This window comes from Dreissena polymorpha, chromosome 6 (genome assembly GCF_020536995.1).
Source record: "Dreissena polymorpha isolate Duluth1 chromosome 6, UMN_Dpol_1.0, whole genome shotgun sequence".
Lineage (NCBI taxonomy): Eukaryota > Metazoa > Mollusca > Bivalvia > Myida > Dreissenidae > Dreissena > Dreissena polymorpha.
In genome coordinates, this window is record NC_068360.1 from 115,050,766 (window position 1) to 115,075,072 (window position 24,307).

A 24,307-nucleotide genomic window follows, 5' to 3' on the forward strand; every position below is an offset into this window, starting at 1 on the left:
TCGGACCTACAAGCGGGAAACTTCTTCATTAAAATTCAATGGGCTTTTAAGAAGTTCGTTGAAAGGCCAAATATGACGTTAAACAGCAACGCCGAAAAAATTGCTACTCAGTCTTATTTATCACTTTTTTTGTAAGATTTACCAGTAGACGTTCTTCAGTGAAATTAAGCAAACACACAGTGCCGACAAATATGGAAGGGTATTTAGGTAAAAATTACATCCTTCTTTGTGACTGTGTCATGATTCTTGATGGTACTTTCAATTAGTATGTAGACACCTTTTCATGCTTGATGACACTTACATCTTGCCTGATGTCCAATGTCTATTTACATTCTGCTTAATGGTATCATGCATGTGTACAGATGCAACATTCTTGTTCGTTAATTGCATGCTGCATATGTGTATGTTGGTTTGTGCAGAGAGACTTGTGCAATAGGCGCAGTGCATAATGGAATCAAATATTAATGCGTTTAATAAATTAACGCGATGGTAAGATGTGAGTTTCACCCAAGCACAAAGCAACATACTATCATGCATGATACAATGATGTCAATTGACAGTCATTCCGAAATGCTACGGAGGACTCCGGAAATTTACGGCGTATAACGGAAATTTTATGTTATAGGAGAAGTTGCGCACCTTTGTAAGATATTTGCTACTGAACCGAAATTAACCGCGTGTTTGTAGACTTAACTTTTTTTTGGTTAATGACTAACCATAATTTTTGTACAGTAATTTACCTTCAATAACCAAAGAAAGTCTATGGATATATTTCAATATATGCTACTAATGCATGTATGCAGAGCTCCAGATAAGACGCTTAAAGTCGTAAAAAATTGAATTAAATTTAGTAAAAAAGTAGACCTAAATTCTGTGCGTACGGTTACACATTGGAAAAATAAAATAAGAATTCAAAATGTGTGATCATGCGTAAAACTCAATATCAATGCATATAATGTAAACATTTTATCAATGAGTTCCCACTCGTCTAGGCCCTCATTACAATTATGAAATCAACAGCACTTTAACGTTATTATGAATAACAGACCATCTTTACAACAGTCGAAAAGCCGAACGTTTTCCATTATCTGGTCCTTTTATCGCAAAAAGTCTGCTGTAACCCGGCAATTGTCATGAGCTCTTCTTAGACTATAAACCTAAATGCGGATGTGCCAAAAATTATATTTACCTGAAAAAAAAAGAATTAATAATAGACTTTAAGGCTGGATTATTATAGAGTGTAAACCAAGATTTTGCTGAAAAAGTTATCTGGAACTTTATGTATGTAGAGAGGAAATCGATTACATAATTTCAAATTTACTAGAGTACTTTTATATTGCACCACATAAAATGCTATAAAACTATAATATTGAAGTGCACATATAAACTTTATTATAGATGGGTAGGTATTTCGTGTCAATCTCTTTCACATATGAAAGAGCTGTTGGTCATGCTGCTTTAAGTATTTAGATTATAATTTAGATTAAGCAAAATAAAACACTAGGTATTTGCCAAGAGTCAAATATATACGAGCAGTAAGAGCGTAATCGTGCACAGCGAGACTTACTCATGTAGAATTGAAACTCTTATTGCTTTCTTTCGAAATAATTTCATGTGTCCGATCTAATATGCAATATGCCCGGTGTTTTTTTTGCGGATTAATGTTCCGTTTTAGATCCATAATTAACGAATGCCTCAATATTTTCAAAAATTAACACCGGAATAATGTTCACCGACATTTTTTCATACAGATTGGATATAAATATTATAGAGCTTAACAAAAAAATACATTAAGCCCTGTTCTCCCGGCACACGTGCTGGACACACAGGTGGTTAGCGTGTGGCTATGATAATAATTAGTGAAAACATCTTTTTGAATGATAAATAATCATATTAAAACGAAAAATCAAATTTTCTATAAAAAAAATCACTATCGTTTTATATATAACAAGGTATCCAACTCGAAATCATCCGAAAACGGGGTGCATCGTTTTGAGCAGCCATTACTAAATTAATTTTGCAGCGATTTTTATGACCCGGTCTTATTCAACGCAGAAATGAATTTCCTTTTAGGAAATGTATATATATTGTTATATTTCTACACATGCTGGGACAAATTTTAAGAAATAAAGCTATACATAATTCGCTTGACCCAGTTGTGATCGATCAGACATTATTTATGAATGAAATCTCCAGTTGTAAAGACACAACTCCGCATTGGAGCAATGAAATCACTCTTGTGTTTAAAATGTCAGTTGGTTGAAATGTATGTAAACAAATGTTTGAAAATGCGCTGGACAGTTAGTTTTGATGCATAATGCTACGGCAAGCACGGTAAGAATGTTTTTTTTCATACGTTTTATTGAATTATGGTTTCGAGGTTCGTGAACTTTGCAGGGAAAATGCCCTTTTCCCCGTGAAGATTTCAGTCATGAATACTGTCTGATCGATCACAGCTGGGTCACGCGAGTTGTGTATCGTGTTATTTCTTAAAAGTTGACACAGTATTTGTAAAAATATTGCAAGACATACACATTTCCAGAAAGGAAATTTATTTCTGCGTTGAATAAGACCAAGATCGTGAAAATCGCTGCAAAATTTATGAAGTAATGGCTGTTTAAAACGATGCATCCCGTTTTCGGATGATTTCGAGTTGGATACCTTGTTGATATATATTTAACTTATTTATTTTAAGAAAAGTTGATTTTTCGTTATAATATGATGACTTATCATTCCAAAATATGTTTTCACTAATTAGTATTATAGCCACACGATAACCACCTGTAGCTGGACACTTTTAAAAAACACTATATACAAATTCAAGTACTTATGCACTTAATTGATTGTAAACAATGACGGTTGAAATCCGTGCGTGGGAATTTTTCTGGTAACCAAGAGCGACGTCAACGTTCATGACAAACCTGTTTATATGACATCTATTTATTGATTTTTTCCAACTTGATTGAAAATTATGTTTTATGATATTTTAATACATGTAGATGAAGTAGTTGTTTTCTCAACGAGGAGTACAATAGTTGTACAGTACTAGACACGAGTACTTGTAACTTTCAGGTTTCTCTTTATACCACAGACATTATATAGTCATAAAATGATAAATATGTGTTTATAGAAATTGTAATTATAGCATGGTAAACAGACTAGAGAAATCTGAAAGTTTCACGCACAGGTCTGTGGCAATGGGGGTTTGGGCTACTTTATAAATATGAGGTCGATATGCAATTCACATCGGTAGATTACGTCTACTGTAATTATTTGGATAAGAGAAGGGCCACAATTCCAACACATCAGCCCCGTTATGTTCTGAATAAAATACATGTATAATTTCTTGAGTGCCAATTGCATCTTACAAATATCAAAAACATTCACGGCAGTCAATTCATTGTGTAAACCTACTGGTCTTCATGGCAATCATGAACGTATTTAGTTTAATGGAGATTATATAACGAAGGGAACTAATTCAGCTTATTCAGTTTACTAGTCAAAATGATTCGGATGTTTTCGCTTTTTTTTCCGAAAAGTAATTTATTCAACATACGGAAAAAAAAACGCGCGCCACCTGTTGTCATAATTTAGTAACTTGCATTCTGCTTACTGCCTGTTGCTAACTGCCGTTGTTAATGACGCTTAGTGGCAAAACCGATTATGACTGGTTTCAGGAATAATGAACACACAAACATTGGATAGTCACCAAGCATGTTGAAACAATCATCAAGTATAACCGATAGAGAACAAGCATGTTGGAACTGTCATGAAGCATGTTAGAATAAACATCACGCATAATGTAAATATTCATCATGAATGATGTAATGTTGCAGCAATCATCAAGTATAAACGAATAGACAACACGCATGTTGGAATTGTCATAAAGCAAATTAGAATAAGCATCAGTCATAATGTAAATATTCACCACGAATGATGTAACTTTTACCTAAATATCCTTCCATAGACATGTGTTGTTACTAAAATAGACATAGAGATTTGAGCATTGGGAGTGACCTAATCATACTGTGCTTTAGCAGTATTACGGAATACCGTTAGTGCCATCGTGGTTACACATTAAAATCCAGAGGGCGAGAACGCGAGAACGCGATAGTACGATGGCGACAATGTGACAATACGATGATGACAGGGTGACAATACGATGGCGACAATGCAATAGTACGATGGCGACAATGCGATAATACGATGACGACAATCAGACAGTGCGATGACGACAGTGCGACAATACGATGGCGACAGTGAGATAGTACGATGGCGACAATACTACAGTTCGATAGTGCAATAATACGATGACGACAGTGCGAAAATACGATGACGACAGTGCGACAATACGATGGCGATAGCCGACAGTGTGATAGTACGATGGTGCCAATGCGATAACGCGATAGTATGATGGCGGCAATTCGAAAATGCGATGGTGACAGTGCGACAATACGATGGCGACAATGCGATAGAACGATGGCGACATTGCGATGATACCACGGCGACAGTACGATATGACTATCGCATTGTCGCCCCCGTACCATCGCACTGCCGCCATTGTATTGTCGCACTGTCGCATTGTCGTCATCGTACTAGCGCGTTTTCGCAATCGTACGAACGCATTGTCGCCATCGTATTGTCGCACTGTCGTCATCGTACTTTCGCGTTCTCGCATTCTCGCCCTCTGGATTTTAATGAGTAACCACGGTGGCCCTTACGGTATTTTGTACAGTAAAGTGCGTAAAATCTGGTTTGGAATAACAATTTATATGCCGAAAACAGATGTTGAAAACCCGACTTTGTTTTATAAGTAGTAGTCTAAATATACAATGAGTTTTCCGAGCATTAAATAAACATATTAAAATAAAATTCATGTTCGTATCGGTTGAAGTTCTTGTTAATAGTAGAACCAAAGAACACAATAAAACGCTGATCGGGCTTACTAATTTGAGGCAAGAAAAACACATCGCGCTATTATATATAACATATAACGCGCATCCGCAAAGTTCAAGCGCCCGTCTCGGTGCCGTCGTTTCCGGTGAAAGTTTCGCACAGGAGCTACCGAGTTTGGATATGAGACCACGAATCATGGCTTGACTTTATATATCAGTCAGCGTAGAACCTGACCAGACTGCGCGATTGGACAAGCAAGGATGGACCAACTTTGGCCGCATATGACATAAGACCCATTTTTGCATGACGCGGGTCATCTGACCTTTATAATGTGTATATAGCTTTGAATGGAATTTGCACATAGTTTATGACATGGATTTATTGTTATGTTAATGTGTTGCACGCTTTCAAAAGCAGAGGGCATATATAAGATCAATTATACTACGGAGTTCATTTTCTGTTGCAAAATGAAATGCAATAAAGATTGTTACTCAGCGGTGTGTACAGTATGACAGCGTTGTCTGTCTGCGATGCATTTATACTGGTTCTAAGCTGGCATACTCACCAATTGGACTCAACCATCTGCTCGAACAAGAAATGATAAGTTCTACTAGCATAAACCTTTAATTGTAACTCATTTTAAAAATATTCATGTTATTTATATTATTCAATTTATTATTCAAAATTATAAATATTATTTCCTTTATTGTTGTTTTTCGCATTAAGAAACTTATTCGGCTTACGAAACTGAAAAATCCCATTGGAAAAAAAAAATCCCATGGGACAAAAAATCCCATGGGATTTAAAAATCCCATGGGATTTAAAAATCCCATGGGATTTTTTGTTTTTTTTAAACACGACTAAACGCATTAAAATATCGTAGTTGTTCATCATTTCATAAAATATGATGTTTCTGAAAGTCTCATGAATAAATCTCTCAAAATAAGAAAAAAATCCCATGGGATTTTTTTCTCCCATTTTAAAATGGGATTTTTTTATTACTATATATTTTTATATATAATTGGCATAAAACCAATATACAGTCCTTAAATAACGTTAAAATACTTGCAAACGCAAATAAAACACGTTTTTTAAAATGTTCAAAATCCCATGGGATTTTTCTCCCATTTGCAAATTATGGGAGAAAAAAAAATCCCATGGGAGAAAAAATCCCATGGGAAAATCGAAAAATCCCATGGGAAAATGCAAAAATCCCATGGGAACCCCAACTTTGCTTAGTTAAAAAAAAGTTAATTCATTTCCGAAAATGTATTCATATATTTGTATGTCTAATAATTTGTGCTATTCGTTATATTGTATATGTTTTGTAATAAGACAAAAATAAAAACAAGAAAAAGAATCTTTTTATTCCTCCGTTTGTTTAAAGTGGAAATATATTGCTATGACTTGTATACGCTTTAAAGTACGCGTGTTACCGAACCATGCGACTTCCACAGCGTTTTATTTTTACAGAATCAAAGAAGTCTTCTGTCAAATGTTTATTTCGAATTTTCGTTAATCCGAAGTTTTTGTAACGGTCCCGACGACTTCGAAATAACGGTGTTGAAGTGTAGTAGATTTTCATCTTTGGAATCATTTAACAGCTATAAAGCTAAAAATCTTAAAAAATGTATTTTATAGGTTTTTGCAGTAACGCAAAACATATGGATAACGACGCTTGTTTAGTCAATTAATCGAAACGAAACTCCGAAAAAAAAAACCTAAATAATATTTCAAAAATATATTATTTAGTGCCAAAAGAATTTATTAATACATTTATTGGCATCTTAAAAAAACGCGTCATTAGCATCAAAGTAAAGATTATCTGAAGACTGAAAGGCCGACAATTTGACACAACAAAGAGCTCTATGCCTAAGCCGTATTATTTTTTGCAGAAAAGCTTCAATAAATTACAAAAGTAATACATCTAATTATAAAAATATAATTATGAATGGCATGAGTACGTTAGTGTGATAAACACGTGAGTGATAGAAAGTGTAAGGGGTGCCTTGAAAATAAACCTTCTACAAAGCCCTATTAAAAGCGTAGTGCATGACAGTATTTACATGTAATTTTAATTTGATGGGTTTTGTACAGAGAATGACGCTATTGAGGACTATTAACATACAACTGAAAAACACAACTTTACATGATGCGAATTGAACTGTGTATTCATCTATATTGAAAACTCGTTACTAGTGAGTATGAGTGGCAAATATCTAACATTTTAACACACATATATCTATATACATATTTTTTTTTAAACATTATTTACCCCCGTTAGTGTCAAATGTATGTTCTTGTTTTTATGATGTCGTTCGTGCATTGCCGTAACATTAAATCTTCATACGAAATGACGTAGTTTTAAATAACCGATACCCGCTAAATACGTTAAATCAGGGTTTTTTATCTGATTTTTGGGAAAGGGCCTGGCCTTTTTTTAGGGGAAAAAAATCGCGCAAAATGCCGGATTTTGGGGGGAAAAATCACGCGAAACGCCGGATTTTGGGGAAAATAAGGAAAGTCTTAAATAATCAATTCAACATATTTTGCGGTTTTTAAAACAAAATCAAGGCAACAGATAATTTAATTATGCAATATTTTATATTTTCTACACTGGATCAGGTTAACTTATGTATTTAAAGTTAAAAAAAAAAAATTTTTTTTTTTTTTTAGGGGAAAAAATGATGTCTGGGGGAAAATTTACCTGCTGAGGGGAAAAAAAATCTTAGGGGAAAGGGGCCGATTTTCGGCGGGTCCCAAAGAAGGAAAAAAAGCCCTGTAAATGTTATGTTTTTAGGTAAATTTTATAATTATCAAATACTTTTTTTTATAAATTAAACCAGGGATTAAACGGGCTAGTATCTTTACGGTGTACAATTTCTGATATTCTATATTGGACATAACTTTTAATTTGTATAATATGTAACATATCTAATGTACGCAACTGTTAAGTATGTCGGAGGTAAAATATTAAACCAAATGACGGCTTAATACTACCAGAAAGAGAAGACATGGTGGCATCATCAATTGTGTTTAATTACCAGACTGTCATCTGCCATCCAGTGTGGTTTATGACACCACGGGATGACACCATGTTGTTAGTTAGGTCTGGATAATATCTGATCAAAACGAGATAATCGGATTAGGCAGAACAAACGGGCAATTCAACACTGGAATGCAAAGGATTACGCGATTTTAAGATTGATGCATATAATCAAATGATAAATATTGCATTTAATTTAATTAAATGTGTTTTTTTTAATGTGTCAACGTGTTTATTTTCCTAGACAAATACCTAAAAAATGCATGTTTTTCAAACATTTTTCTGTTATAACACTAGCTTAACATCTCCTCTAGCAAAAAAAACTTTATTTCATACAATTTGCATGATAAACAAAAAAGTTTTACAAAAAGAAAGAAATTCACCCGTTGAATAATCGGCGCTCTCTTATATATGTAACCGGTTGTTAGGCAGTAGTGTAATGGCGGACGCGGAGAGTATTCAGGGGAGATAATTGGGTAATTACTAAATTCTGGAACGGTCTATAAATTATATTCATTGTTTTTGTTATTAATGGTTTTCTATATGTTATCTTGTATCTACACATTAGGCACGACGTTCTTGTGTGAATTATCTGTTGAAAATCCTAAATAGATTGATATGGGCATGTTATAAACCATGTAAATTGTTTGAATCATATCTAATCATCGATATTGAACATGGAGCATAAATAAAACATTAAGATTGAGATCATTTATTAAAAGAATCAACAGGATTTGCATATATTTTAATATAATATATTATCAATACGCATATTATCACGCTTGATCTGTTATTGCCCTAATTCTTCATTTCATTTAAGGTGTTGCAAAATCTTAAACACAAATCAAAACTGAAATGGACTTTTGCAGGCAGAAAGACTATTCAATGGCCTTATAATTAATGTGTAAACATCTTACTTTCCAACAGAGTTATAGCATGTGGCCGCAAATAATGTTCAACCTCGATTTGGAAATGAGACGGAAGTCGTATACACATGTCAGCAAAACATACCGAAATGTTTGACAAAGAGTAGCTCAGATAACGATTCAATCAATGCGTTTTGAAGAACCGGCCTTGAAGATGCTGTGTGCAAAAAATCATCAAAAAATGTCAATTATTTATCTCTTTACGCAGACTTGAACATCAAAGTGATCCGCTATGGGTAATGATCCGGTAATGTTAACTTGACTGTACATAAAAAAAAGGTGACGAAGTGCGTGTGCATGCATGCGTATGAAATGTAAACAATTGAAGGATTCGAAAAAAAGGTGAGGTTCGAGAATAGGTACTTTAACGATAGATCTAATTGTTTTTTGTGGTGACAATACAATATAGGTGGGGCTTATAAGGTACTCTGGTTGACCCACATGGCACAAGACCATGTCAACTTTAAAATATGTTTTTCAGTGAGTCAGAGATTAATGCATAGAATTAAGCTCTTAATATTTAAAATTCTTCCCACCTTTTGAGTCTAAACTGCAGGAGCTCCAGATCCACACATTGTCATAAGCACGATAATGCATTAGTTGCAATAATTCAATACCTGGATACCTGGATACCTGGATACCTGGACTGTTGGGCCGTAATTTAGCTATATGCTGTAGTGGCCCCTCTGATAAATGGTCTCTTCTTTAGAATCTCTCTCTGATGATTACTATTTTGTTAAAACTTAATTGTTAATTTATCTTAAATTACAGACGGGTTAAACTTCTTAATGTTCCATTTTTCAGAATTTAGCAACGATTTAAATTGATTAACACTTGTGGCAGCTATTGTTGATTCTTCCAAACTGTTCCAGTAATGAATTGATCTTTGACTAAAGGTGTTGAGTCTTACATTACTTTTGGAATTCTTGCCTCTTAGTTTCAAGTGATGACCACGAAGATTATCCTCAGCCAGATCGAACATTTATGAAAATTTATGAATTTAGACTAATATATTGCCATAGATTATATTTTATGCCAGCTTGTGTGTCAGTGACTGTCTTAGTATAATTTATTTGCCCCAGTAGTAATAAATGATTCATATTCTTACCTGAAATTAAAGTATATTATAAAAATGCATTTGTCTGTTGTCACTATCTTATCCTGACTAAGTCTAACTAAAATGTTTGTATTTCCTATTGTATAGTTGAAATGTGATACTTTGAAGAGAAGAGAGAATGACCTTCATTTCAAACTGTAAAAAATAAAATTATTTCCTTTTTTAATCATGTTTAGAGAATGAGCTTAATTTTCAAACTGTGAAAAATAAAAAAATCCTTCTTTAAAACCAGACACAATACGTGTACATTTAACAATCTGGAACCCCTACGGTAAGCTCGGGGGGGGGGTAGGGTCCGGGGGGGGGGGGAGAGCAAATTTATGATACTGCTGCCTGTGACTAGATCTACAATACTGTAACGACACTGAATTGCACTTAAGTATGTGAATAATTTCATGATTGTTCAATTACTGGATTTTTTTTTAAACATTTGAACAACAAAATGTTTATTTTAGTAAATACATAAAATACAAAAATAATAATAATCGATTATACAAGTGGATTATTGCCAATCAATCCAAACTGTTTCCTGCAATTTACAGTGTAATTGTCATTGTTATGTGTGGATATTTATGAACTATGACAACATGTTCGTCCACAGACATGATGAATGTTAACATAAATCTTTGACAAACATTTGTCAGAGCAGCAAGTACTGGTACTCGCATGAGGATGGTACAACGATCTTGTTAAAAATCAATCTGGTTGTCACATATTTTCGTGACTTAGAATATTCAATATATTGTAAGCCAATGATTTGATTAGATAAACAGATTTTAACATAAACTTGTCAATGTTAATTACAGAAGGCATATGGCTACCATATAGCATAAGCTCAAAAATATTGTTGAACAACAATGTAATTCTATATGGACAAATTTTTGTTTTATTTCTGGTTTGACGGTCATGAAATGAGTAAATATACATAATATTGTATGTTATATAGAAGGTTATTATTGTAAATCAATTATTTGAAAAAAGAAAATAGGCGAACAATATAACTTAAACACAGTAGCTCTAGACAGCAAAATATTGAATATAGGAAGGTGGAAAATGTCTAAAATTGATATTGTATTTTATTGGTCACACTGATGTTTACTGTATTTTGAATTTAACATACATATATGATTACTCAAAAAGGTGTTTTATTTGTATTTAAGTTATATGGGAGGCCCATCAAACTCCCACGGGATTTCTTTGTAAATTGGCGGGGGGCCCCCGTTAAACTCCCACTGGAGTTCATTGAAAATAGGGGTTTGATGGGGTCCCCGTCAAACCTCCCACGGGGTACCCGTCAAACCTCCCACGGAAGTCAAATGGAAATGGGCGTTTGGCGGGAGCCCCCGTCAAAACCCCAAGGGGGGAGAAAATCTACAAACACTTCATTTTCTTATTTAAGTACATGTTTCTTACAATTATGACTTAAGCATGTGTGATTGTAAACATTGAAACAGTAAACAAAGCATAATATTTAAATTACATTTTTTGTAAAATATAGGAAAAATTCTCCCATCTGGAAAAAACACCCGTGGGTAAATTGCAATTCTTAACGGGGAGCCAAAACTCCGTTGGGATCCCACGGGATATGGCAACTTTATCATCAAATAACTCTTCTTTCCAAAAACATTTTAACTCTTATTTTTCAATTATATGTATGTACTCAATGCCCCCTACAAATATGCAAAATTTCATTACAATTGTTCAATAAATAAAATAAAAAGTTTGCAAATATTCTGGATTTGCAAACTTAATCTGGATACTGTTATTATTAAAATGGTTGTCATATTCATTTTTCAACGATAAACATGTATTACTGTATAAATGACTCAAATTATGGCTGTTCTTTGAATAAAATAACGACATAAAATTATGATATTTGTTCACATATTGTGGAGCAAGTATAAGTATCAAATAGTATATAAAAAACTAGAAAACTTAAATATTAACGAATACATTAACTCATTATAACTGGAAGTCTGAACGAGATATTTACGACAAACATAGCAAAAACAAACGTGTTGTAAAGGATATCAAAAAAACCGTTGAACTAAAATTGTATCCTTTTAAAGATTGTTAATGTGCATGAATATTTTATGTAGCTTCTCATATTCCAAAAATAAAATAACCACACAAGGCATATAAAGTAAACTACCATTTAAAATATAAACAACTTACACATATAAACAATCACATGTAGTAAAATAATAAATTACAAAATTATAAAGCACAATAACACATGTAGCACACCATATAGTCCTTTCTTACTCAACTGTGGAAACGCACCATTCGCGATGGTCAATCGTGTTATTTGTATAGCATACATTTCTTTCTATTATTACTATTATTATAAATACATGCATAATTTCACGGTGGTGGAAGGTGTAATTTGATCTTTAGAATACCAGATACATAATTAGTCGAATGACTAATTATTTTCCTTTTGTCTTTGTTTTCCTTTTGTCTTTTTCTATAATGCTTCCAACGAAAAAAATGTGCATATTCGAAAAATAAACATATAATGAACTTAAAACAGCTCCTTCTCTTTGTCTGCCATGTACATCAACAATCAATACAGTCTTAACTTTAATAACAACAATTCTCCAAATGAATTCCCAAAATGAGCTTATCCATAAAGATAAGTTTTATTGACTCAAATCAATTGTTAGTGTCTCCACTTTGCCAGTCTTTACGTTCTCACACATCACATGCAATTCGGTGTCACCGAACATGAACGTTGTCTTATTTTTCTGTTCCTCCAGTGGAATTGTTTCGTCTCGGTTAATTTCAATTTCACCAAGTTGCTCACATCCAGGATCTGTTGTGAATACCGGGTCCCTGTCTTTCGTCCTGTATATGCCAATACGGCTATGTATGGAGTTAGGATTGGTTACATGTGTCACCTTGCTATCAACTGGCACATCTTCATTGGCTCTCACAAATATGAGGAAAGCGTGGTCGACCTCCCAATATCCATTATTGTTTATTTTCTTATCAGCAGGATGTTTATTCTCGTCATACGGTTCCACTACCGGTCTACCATACGTGTAATCTATAACCCTGGATGAAATAATGTCGGGCTTGTGTCCGAACATAACGGCTCCTTTCAGTACAGCCAGACCCGCCTCCCCAGGAATTAGCAAATGTTTTCCAGGAAGTTCTTTCCGAATCATCTGTTGGACATATGGACTCTCCGCAAACCCTCCAACTTTGACTATTAGACCAACATCTTTCATCCGTTCTTCTTTAAGAACACTGCTGATGTGATTCATCATCTTGGAAACCGGATCTTTGAACCAACTTTGCATGATTGACGAGTTGATACAAAGCTTATCTCTTCCACTTAGGAAAACCTTTTCACTGTATTTCAAAGATACCAATCGGTCGGTTAAAGACTGATGACACTGCTCCTCTGAAATTTCCTTGAGTACCACTGGGATGTGAAATGTGATGTCGGTCTGAGAATCAAACTCGAATTTCCTCTTCTTTACCTCAAATTCGCGAATCATATCAAAGTAATCGTACATGTCATTACTTTGCAAGGCATTAACGGCCATTGTCCCAAATAATTCTGTCATAAACGCTATGAAGTTTGCATCGACATATATTCCGCCCCACGGACCACCGCTAGGGGCGTGAATATTCTTCAGTGAGCCATCACTTTGTTTTTCGTTGACAGATATGTCAGCAGTTCCACCTATGTAATACAAATAAGGCAGATATAATACAAGAGTAGTTGTAGTTGTTGAAGAAGTAGTAGTAGAAGTAGTAGTAGTAGTAGTAGTAGTAGTAGTAGTAGTAGTAGTAGTAGTAGTAGTAGTAGTTGTTGTAGTAGTAGTAGTTGTAGTAGAGTAGTAGTAGAAGAAGTAGTAGTAGTAGAAGAAGTAGTAGTAGTAGTAGTAGTAGTAGTAGTAGTAGTAGTAGTAGTAGTAGTAGTAGTAGTCGTAGTAGTAGTAGTAGTAGTAGTAGTAGTAGTAGTAGTAGTAGTAGTAGTAGTAGTAGTAGTAGTAGTAGTAGTAGTAGTAGTAGAAGTAGTAGTAGTAGTAAAAGAAGAAGTAGTAGTAGTAGCAGTAGTAGTAGTAGTAATAGATGGTGTATAAGTAGTTGATGTAGAAGTAGTAGTCTAAGTTGCATCAATTCGTCACTTTAGCAGACATAAGGAAAAGAGTAAAAGTAAGAGGGCAAAATTGTTAATTGCAAAAATACTAACAAAGAATCGTAAAACATTTTTTAATAAATAAATAGTTTTGACCTGTTTTTTACACAATTAATATAGTAGAAGTAGCTGTTGTAGCAGTAGTAGCAATAGACGAAGTAGTAATAGATGTCGTATAAGTAGTTGATGTAGAAGTAGTAGTCTAAGTTGCAGTAGCAGTAGCATAAGCATTACCTCCTAAGTCGACGACCATGAACTTTGGTCCCGCCAAATTATGACCAAGAGCTTCACTACAAACAGCGGCTGCCTCGGGCTCCAAGGCTAATTTTAGACGGTCACCATCGATTCCAGCCTTAATGGGGAAAAATTAAAAATAAGTTTGTATGTGTACATAGGCAAGATAGAACCTATAATCATGAATAAGAAATATATTAGCATTGCACATGTTCTGGATTAACGTTGAAAACATTTACAAATAGAAAACGATGAACAATGGTTTATTTGTTTATAAACTGTTCTGTACCTCAATCGCTGCTTCTCTCATGAACTGTTTTGCAGCTATTCCCCAGATAGCTGGTACAGTAATAATGTATCTGATGTCAGTTTCTCTCGTCCCAATTGTACGCAAACTCAAAGCGTCCAACAGGTGTTTCTGTAGATACTTGAGCGACATCGTAAAAATCGGTTTGGCTGGGAATGTTTTACCTTCCAAATCTTCAACTGTTGTTGAACGCGAAATTTGCTGAAACAGTACATGTATCAAATACAACAGCTAGGCGAAAGAAACATATTATATAATAAGTCCCGTAATACCACACCCCATAACGACAAAAATAGCGTGTTATAGTCATTGGTTTTCATAACGAGAAGCTATAAAAATGAGCAACCAAATTTATTGAGCGTTCACAAAGAATACAGAATGATATTTCATTTAGAGAAAAGCTGTTCTGATGATGATTGCATAATGCTTTCGCATTAAACATTTAAAACAAGTGTAACTATATGCTTTGTTCTTAATAAGGGCTAATGCATTAAAAACCTATGTCGTTATTTTTACCCTCGTTTACAACCATAATCATGCATTTGATCTTGAAAACATTTGTATTTTACTGACAATAATACTTCAGATAATTATCATTCGTTACTCGTGTAATTAGAGACCATTCAAGTAAAAAATAAATGTGACGATTTACCTGACTGTGTAGGACCATCTTAAATCTTCTGAACAGTCTCCAACCATGGTGTTTTCTTTCTCCTGCCAAAGACGAATACTTGTCCTCGGCATCAATTCCAAATGAATGGAACTCACCATTCTGATTGAGAAGAACACTTGTCGATGTTTTGTGTGAGATAAGTTGACCAGATCCGGCAGTCCAACCGTTGTTAGTTTTGACGTCATTTGGAGAGTCTTTGAATGAGAACGCATATCCACTGTACGTGGTCCCGAAGTCGAAGGCGGCCACAATCAGGTTTTGACTTCCGACAGCATCCGTTTTATCTCAATATATAACAATATGACATGATATGAATTGTTTATGTGCAAAACAAACATTTCAATAATTAAGAATTAAATGTTTTTCAGGTTCATTACTGAAGTTTATCTTAAATATAGATATATAAATACATTTTGATCGTCAAAGAGTAAAAAAAAATAGTACAACATTTAGGAAAATTTAGATTAAATGTTGATAGAAAAGAATATTGAGGAATTAGTATCTGGCAAAAGCAATAGCAAGATTTATGTGTTTTACGACTTTTATTAATTTATGATTTTACACTTGAGGAAATGGTTGTGCTGAAAGAATACTTCAATTGCTAAATTATTATGTGATAAACCACTTATACATTAGTAGTTAAGCTACTGCATTTGTATTCATGTGATTCCCAAACAATTGAACCTTGCATTGAGATCTTCGGCTATTGTCTGTTTGAGTTAAGTTTTTAGAATTGCTTGTTTCATAACATGCAAAATTGAAAAGATTATAATGCTGAATTTTCAAATATGTGTGTTTAACAATGTATATGTAACAATACTTTTTTCATCATACCTGTATTTAAATGGGTTATCTGAAGTTTTATCTCATACATCTGTAATTGTCTCAATTAAAATTACCAATAAAAAAGTGATGTCTTTAAAAAAATTCAAATGAAACCATTCACATACGTATTGTCTCCAAGATTGTAAGATTACTCCTGATATGAAGACCAGAATATTTTCAGATTGAGACGGAGAAAGTTATTTTCGTTTTGAGCACTCGAATTCGTGCAAATGTGCGCTTTGTTAAGAGATAACTTGAAACTCACAGTAAATAAAATTGAAATGACTCTAGATAACTGCGTACTATTAAGTTTGACATGGACGGGCTTAATAAAGATACGCCCATCTTTTTGTAAACACACCTTAAAAATTAAGATTTTCAAACTGACTTATATATTATATGCATAAATTTATTTCGATTGCAAAAAAGACAAAAACATTTATTTTATAAATTATTCATCGATTTATAGCAATAATTTTTTTGCATAACAAGACCGCAATCTATCTATATATCTAGAGATAACAATATAAGAGATAAATGTATATATCTTAACGGCACTACACGACCATAACCATTGCGATGGTTGACAACATTACACTCGGTTAGACTTGCCATTTATCTTACTTCTTAAAGCTATTGTCTAAATTTATTAAATCTACAATTGATTCATGTTATAAATCATATCATACCATCAGTGAGTCTGACAATAAAAATACGTGTTGATGATATGCACGTGGACAAGTGCTCTATAGAGTCAATTATGCGCGGTTAATATCCACTAATTCTTGACCTATACACATTTTTAAAAATGTAAGAAAAAGTAAATTTAGAGGGTATCTTATTCGTTTTTGAGCTAAATGGATAGATACTCAGAAAATAATCTTCTAAATGCATTTGCTCGCTTGAATCAAATCGTTATATAATCAAGTAGATATCTTTTATTAAAGTAGGATACGGTGCTACGTTGCAGGAGCAAAAGATTATATTGAAACGAAGCTCTTTATTTCTAAAACGAATTACTCAAAAACGAATGACAACGAGAATATATATGACTTCTCCTTATCTACTATAAATAGGTCACAATAATATTAAGTTGAATATGATTCAATGAAGGGCTGCTTTATATTGAAAAAGAATCAATAACGCTTTAAACTATTAAACATGACAAAAGTCCAGATTTTGATGTATTTACTGCTTAATTCTGGAAGGTATTTCGGAAAAAAGTAATGTCATTGCGTAATAAGAAGTATAAATTATCATTGTTTTACAAACGCCTTGTCCATAACACAAAAACATGATATTAATACTTGCATTCCAAAACAATACACAGCGAGGTGTTAACGTCCATTAACATTATAACTTTTTTGTCCATAGAGGGTTTGTCGCGCAGAACACCCAATTAGCGATTACACTTTAATAATATGTGCAGAAATGATTGTTATAAAATTAAGGGAAAGCACAGACACAAGATGTAACAATAAGAGCCATAGAAAGAAAACATCTCACTTCTCTTGTGTGTTTTTTTTTAATCTGAATAATCCCTTAATGGTACGTTAGACATGCGGCATGAATTTTCAAGATACTTTGGACTTAAAATTAACTTCATTAGGTGATCGATTACCATACTCAACAATTGTATAAACGAAATTGAATGTATTGAAATGTCATTAAGTCATCGGAATAGTAGAGATATTTATCTGCTGTGAAAGATAACTACTGTCAAACCACTGATTTAACCTCCACATACTCATGTTTGTTGTTAACCAGCAATACCAGAAATAGCCACCATGAACGATATTGCTTTATTTACAAAGAATGTTTGGATTTACATGCTGGGACAAACGTTCATTTCCAATGCTTCCAATGATTAAATAACATAATAATCGAAAATACTGAATATTCGGAAGAAAAGTTGATCATTTGACAAGAAAACAATCGACTCACATAATGGATAGAGTAACCAACCTCTAAGAAGAAAAGTTTGTAAAAATATTAACCCAAAAACATTGACATTAAACGGTACCTCTTTAATTGTAAGATGGAACCCATTCTAAATGTGGATTTGTATATAGAATAAATCCAACTTTTCAAAATTAATAATACAACAATTAAAACAGAAGAAATAATTGAGAAACTAATCCCGTATCAAAATATAAACGCACATGCCATATATCGACATCATTTATCATAACAAATAAAAATAAATATTGTTTACCACACATGTATTTTTGTCAAGTCTGCATTATCAATATATTACATATGTTTTGTTAACGAATGTATTTTTAAACTGTATTCATTTACACCCTAACAGAAAATAAACATGAGCTTATATTTATATAGCATGCATATGTGAATATACTATGGTAAAAAAAATTGCACACTTAAATGAAGATTAAATATGTAAGTCATCTTACACAATTGTGAGATAATATGGTATCGTTGTTATTTTTTTTTCCTCGTCGCCATCAATAAAATGAAGTACCGACAGTAAAACAAAATCAAGATCCATCACTATGTCTTTGTTCATTAAGATCGTACACCCGTTGTCATTGAACACCACGTTTAATTATATTTGTTACGAAATTCGTAAGTACGATCTGCAAAGGCTCTAGAAACACTAACACTTATGAATGTGTTAAAATATTAATTATGAAATGTCACCTTCTGTTATATTGTCTATATTAAGCACTTAGTTCAATGCTTGCACTAGCTTGTTCCCGAATGGTATGTACTATAAGCCAACATGTTTTTCATATTTTGATAATTGCTCAATTTTATGAATTTTATTATCCAATTTTAAACCTAGGTAACGTCTATTACGGGTATTTGATAATTTTAACATTAAGCATATATTGCATATACAATTTGAAACAATGGCGTTAATGAGATGTCAGAACTAGGTTAACCTCACAAAAAAGTAAAACAACAATTTTCAAAACAAAACCGCATTCATTTACAAACTAAGTAAGCACTGTTGGATTCGCATAGGTTATGTTTATGTGAGGCCATCAGATTATACTATATGTGCCGAAATACTGGTTACCATGAGTAAGACGTCATAAGGTTAAGCAGTATGTGACGCTTAATAGGAAACCGTGATAAGTTGCATATGGATTAAATACGCTTTCTATGTGTACATGTTTCAATTCATTATCGACGCCATGTATGGTATGCATGTATTAAATACCCGAATTCAATGACGACCCAAATGTAAAACACGTAAGTGACACGCAACGGTAATTTCAGTGACGCAAAATGTATTAACTTGCCATCGTATATACCAGAAATTGAGATAATAGGCATAATCTTTAAACGATTTAAAGTGAGAATATCCAATACAACTAGCAGTGAAAAATATATTTACGTTGCACTATATATTGGAATAATGATTTTCAAGGAACATTACGCACAAAGGGGAATAAGCAATATCCGACTCAGATTGTTTATGTTTAAATATTGCATACCGTATCACCACCACAAGCTCAGCGTCTTTTGGGAGATGAGTACCCTATGTAAAAATAACAATAACACAATCAAATTATTTTTTTCCATTTTTTTATGGATAAATCTCGTTTTATCATTATCCTTTTTCTCCGCGTTTCCAGAATATGCGTTTCAATATATTTGGTTCGTTATGCTATTTATGCATAAAGACGGAATACACGTGTTGAATGCACTAAACCCCGTCATTACGTCTGTACCACTTATCTAAAATAACGCCTTCTTGAAAAATGTAACTAATTTTACTAAAATCTGTTAATAAAGACGCCAAACTTGAGAACAGCAATACTGGCATTCCTGGTCCTTCCTCTTTAAAGGTGGAGGTAGCCAATCGAGCAATTCATTGTCGATTTGTAGAAAATCCCTGACGTAGTTCATCAACTTTACCCGTTCTTAAACCCTGTGAACCTCCTGTGTTATTGTATACGTTGTTGTATGCTTGCCCAGTATTGTAAAGGAACTAAGTCAGTTGTCTTTGTTAAACAGAGTTTCTCTCCAGGAGTAAATGCAGTTGCACTATTTGTTTGACTGATAAAAAACAGGAGCTATTGATACAGCAAAAAAAAAAGACTCACCACTTATGTTGTCATACTTTTGATACGAACAATAAATGGCTTTAAATCAGTGTTCATTGCGACGTAAACACTGGCTCAATATGAAATGGAATACACTTACCTTTGAATTATTTGTTTCGAGCACTGACGAAACTTTTGTATACGTTGATTGATTTAACATATTTCAAAAGCATTTTTTTGTTTTTTAATATGTTTACATCTGCGATTCGTTCTTTAATAGTGTGTAAAGATATTACTTTGTATTGTTTTTTATTAATCTGGTTAGAATAATATTGTTTGAGTACATATCATTAAAACATGCCTTTCGGTATTTCAGAGATAAATCAAAATGTGGTCGTCAATTTCATGTTCTGATAAAGTTTTCTATTTTCTCCCCATATGGGGTCTTGTGTGACATTTTTAGTAAGATTTTCGCATTAAACAATAAAACCCCAGGTATCAAAAAATCCGGGTTCAGGTTATTCTTATTAGTGGAATGACATCTCTCTTGTTCTTGTAGTTGGTTTCTATTAGAAAGTATGATAGTTACCAGGGATGTAACAGGTGACTAAAATTTAAACGGTTATTCAAATATTGTAACCGGTTAATTAACCGGTTTACTGAAAATGTAAAAAATGATTAGTAAAATTTCAAACATGTCATGTTGAACGTACATGTACTCTCTTCAAACATAAAAGTAATATAAGATTCATAACGTTGGATACCTAAACCGCAACAACATATTTTTTATATTAATTTATTATAAATAACATATTGAAATACATAGATTTGCACATGTATGTTGGAGTTTGTCTATAGTTAGTTGGTCAAATAGAATATTGATATGAGATAACCCAATGTATAATGTTCTTTATTATGTTATCCTTTTTGGATGAGGCCGCTTACGTTTGCGTCCTATCGCTTACTCCATAATGTTTAATTATTGTGCTTTTTGCCCCTTCCTTTTTAATTGTTTTACGCTTTATTTCTACTTGCTGTAAGAATGATGTTGTTATGTTTGGTCGATGTATGTATGGTCGCCGCAATGTGATGTTTTGTAATTAAACAAGTATACAAAACATGTAATTATTCGCTCTCTTAATTAATTAAAACTTGTTACAGATGAGTAAGATTTCAATAAATAATTATTATCTTAAGACCATTGATATTTTAAAGCATTTTATTTTGGCCAACAATTAATCTTATAACTTGGTAAACACAACTTGGCCAACAATTAGTCTCTTAACTTGGTAAACACAACTTCAAATAAGCAGACAAAAGACGCAATCTATTGATTGCTATCGCTGATTAAATTGAGGTGTCTGTTACCGCTAATCGTTCACAGTTAAAACAAAAAAATACTGCCAATTATAAACACTTAATCCCGGTTTGTAACAATAAAGATAAACGATATATTTAACATGTCGCTCATAAAGCATACTCTACACCGTCACAAAGTGCGTTCTGTCTAATTCGATACGCTAAAACGGCTTTATTTTATCGGGTTAATATTCGAAATTATTTTGTTTATAACGTTTACGATTATGGGCGAACATTCTCTTTGATCAATTTAGTTTTATAAATTAAAATTGTATTATTTATTCCATAAGAATTCATTCAATTCATTTAAAAAGCGGTTTCTGGTTAGACTTTTGTAGGAAATAAAACATTTTACCGACCGCACAGTATGTTAAGCAGTTAACATGTTTGAATTTTATAATCACACCCATATGAGCTTATAACACGACGTATAATTCCCGATTGAAAGTAGAAATGTATATTAAAGCCAATAATGCTTCTAACTATGTAGTCTGGTCAGTGTCATGCAATAATTTAATTATGGCCCGCATGAATATTCCATTACAATCCGTTAATAATTGTACCATCAAATACATATATAATTATGAATTACATATCATATATTATTGATATCGGAAGAAACCGATCACAACTCACCATTAACAGTTTAAATAATGGTAAGGGCAACAAACTACCAACTTTGTGGTTGTTTAGTTCTAGAGATAAACATGCCAATACTTTTTGTTTATATTCGCACTCCAATAATTCGTTTTAGTCGATGTCTGACACCAGCATATTATAAAAGTATGTATACAGATATTGGTTGCGTAGCACTAATAGAACTGCAATGGGACAACGAATTAATACAAATGAGTTTGTGTTGCTTCCAGTATGATTCCTGTATATTGAATAAAATTAACCGTAAACATAAAATCAATAACAAATATATGCATACGATTAATGAAAATTTCAACTAATTTGCAAAAGGTAACAATAACACAATTTCAGTAAACTAGAATTACAAAGAACATATGGGAAAACTAATAAAATCTGTCCTCGAACTCCTGACATTTGGTTGAGCAGACGTACCTCGGCACAATCAAAATGGTCGACCAGTGTTATTACCCCTGTTTTTATATTTTTGTGAGCGATTGATTTCAAACTGGATATTGCATTACTTAATACAGTATCGATAGCTAAATATTGTATTTACCTTTTCACATATCTGCCGAGTTGTTTGAAAAAAAAATTCTGCATTGCATATATTTTGTAAAACGTGCACACAAATCCGAACAGGGGTCCAAACATACAAACGTGCGTACACATAGAAGCGTTGATTATGTTGGTATCATATAGATGGTTTGACATTCAAACCAACATTTGCGCTGAAATCGACAATATTTTTTCATCGATTGAATGATCTATAATAATGCACTTGTCCAATTGTTTATTCGTAAATTTACGACCATTTTAAGGGAGAAAAATCAGTAGTTTTTTTCATTGCTTGTCACAATGTGGCATAAGTTTATGAACTTCTTTTTTTAAGAAATATATGATTAAAAAAACCATTATTCGTAAATTTACGCACTATATTAAAAATGTTCAGAAATACTTGGTGAATTCATAGATTCTTACCAAAACCATACTTTGTTAATTTACGCCTCAAAAAAACCAGACATACTTGTTTAATTCATAGACTTTAAACAAAACCATACTTCGTAAATTTTTAACAAAACCATACTTCGTAAATTTACGCATAACATTTTCATTGGTAAATTCATATTCTTCTAAATAAAACCATACTTCGTAAATTTACGCACTATTAAAAATTTTCAGACATAATTGGTAAATTCATATTCTTAACAATAACATACTTCGTAAATTTACGAACTAGTAAAACTTTTCAGAAATACTCTCAACCAAATCTTACTTCGTAAATTTACGTACTATTAACAATTTTCAGAAATATGAGGTCAATTCATATTTTCTTAACAAAACCATACTTCGTAAATTTACGCACTATTATATATTTTCAGAAATACTTTGTAAATTCATAGATTCTTAACCAAAAAATACTTCGTAAATTTACGCACTTACAGTTATTGTGTATGCAATTCAATGTCTTAAGTTAACAGAGTGAATGATCATGTACAAGACAATTATGATCGAGATAACTTACGGGAGGAAATGACATATTTTAAACATCGGAATTGAATATAGGGAGTATAATAATAAGAAAACATTCGATAAAGATTTAGGAAACAGTTAAACACTAGAAAAATAAGTATCCCTACCGAATTTTGATCCGGTGTAATTTAGACTGTTAAAATGCGCCATTCATTTAATACTTTATATAAGCGATCCACTTGTTTTTAAACAATAGCAACAATACGAACAAAAACCAGAAGAATAACACTTCATTTGATCGCTTCGCGTTTGATACGCGTTATATTTGTATCGATTTCATATGATGATTATAATCAAACGAACATGTATTTTCAGGATATATCTTCGTCCTGAAAATTTTCTTTGCACATTTTATTTCAATGATGCATACTGTTATTGTATTGTTATTGTATTGTTCGAATCTGTGACAAGAAGGTAAAAAATATAAATAGGTCCATTGAACAAAAACTGTTCCATAAAAAGTTTTACAGTTCAACAACAATATCATTTAAAATAGTTTGAATATAAAAAGAAACGTTTAATATTTAAATAATATTACACTGATAAATTGTTTAAAGAGTACGTATTTGTCATAAAGCTTGTGCTATGT

The 24,307-nt window shown here is 32.8% G+C and overlaps 2 protein-coding genes across 2 annotated transcripts; both read right to left on the minus strand.

The window, feature by feature from the left end:
• Window positions 1-12,627: 12,627 nt before the first annotated feature.
• LOC127836011 (heat shock 70 kDa protein 12A-like) lies at window positions 12,628-13,509 on the minus strand. Its single transcript, XM_052362430.1, has one exon. The coding sequence runs from the start codon at window positions 13,507-13,509 to the stop codon at window positions 12,628-12,630; it is 882 nt and encodes a 293-aa protein (XP_052218390.1).
• Window positions 13,510-14,643: 1,134 nt separating this feature from the next.
• Window positions 14,644-16,226, minus strand: LOC127836012 (heat shock 70 kDa protein 12B-like). Its single transcript, XM_052362431.1, has 3 exons — window positions 16,187-16,226; window positions 15,332-15,636; window positions 14,644-14,880 (listed from the first exon to the last, which is right to left on the minus strand). Exons 1-3 carry the CDS (start codon window positions 16,224-16,226, stop codon window positions 14,644-14,646), a joined length of 582 nt encoding a protein of 193 aa, XP_052218391.1.
• Window positions 16,227-24,307: the final 8,081 nt, after the last annotated feature.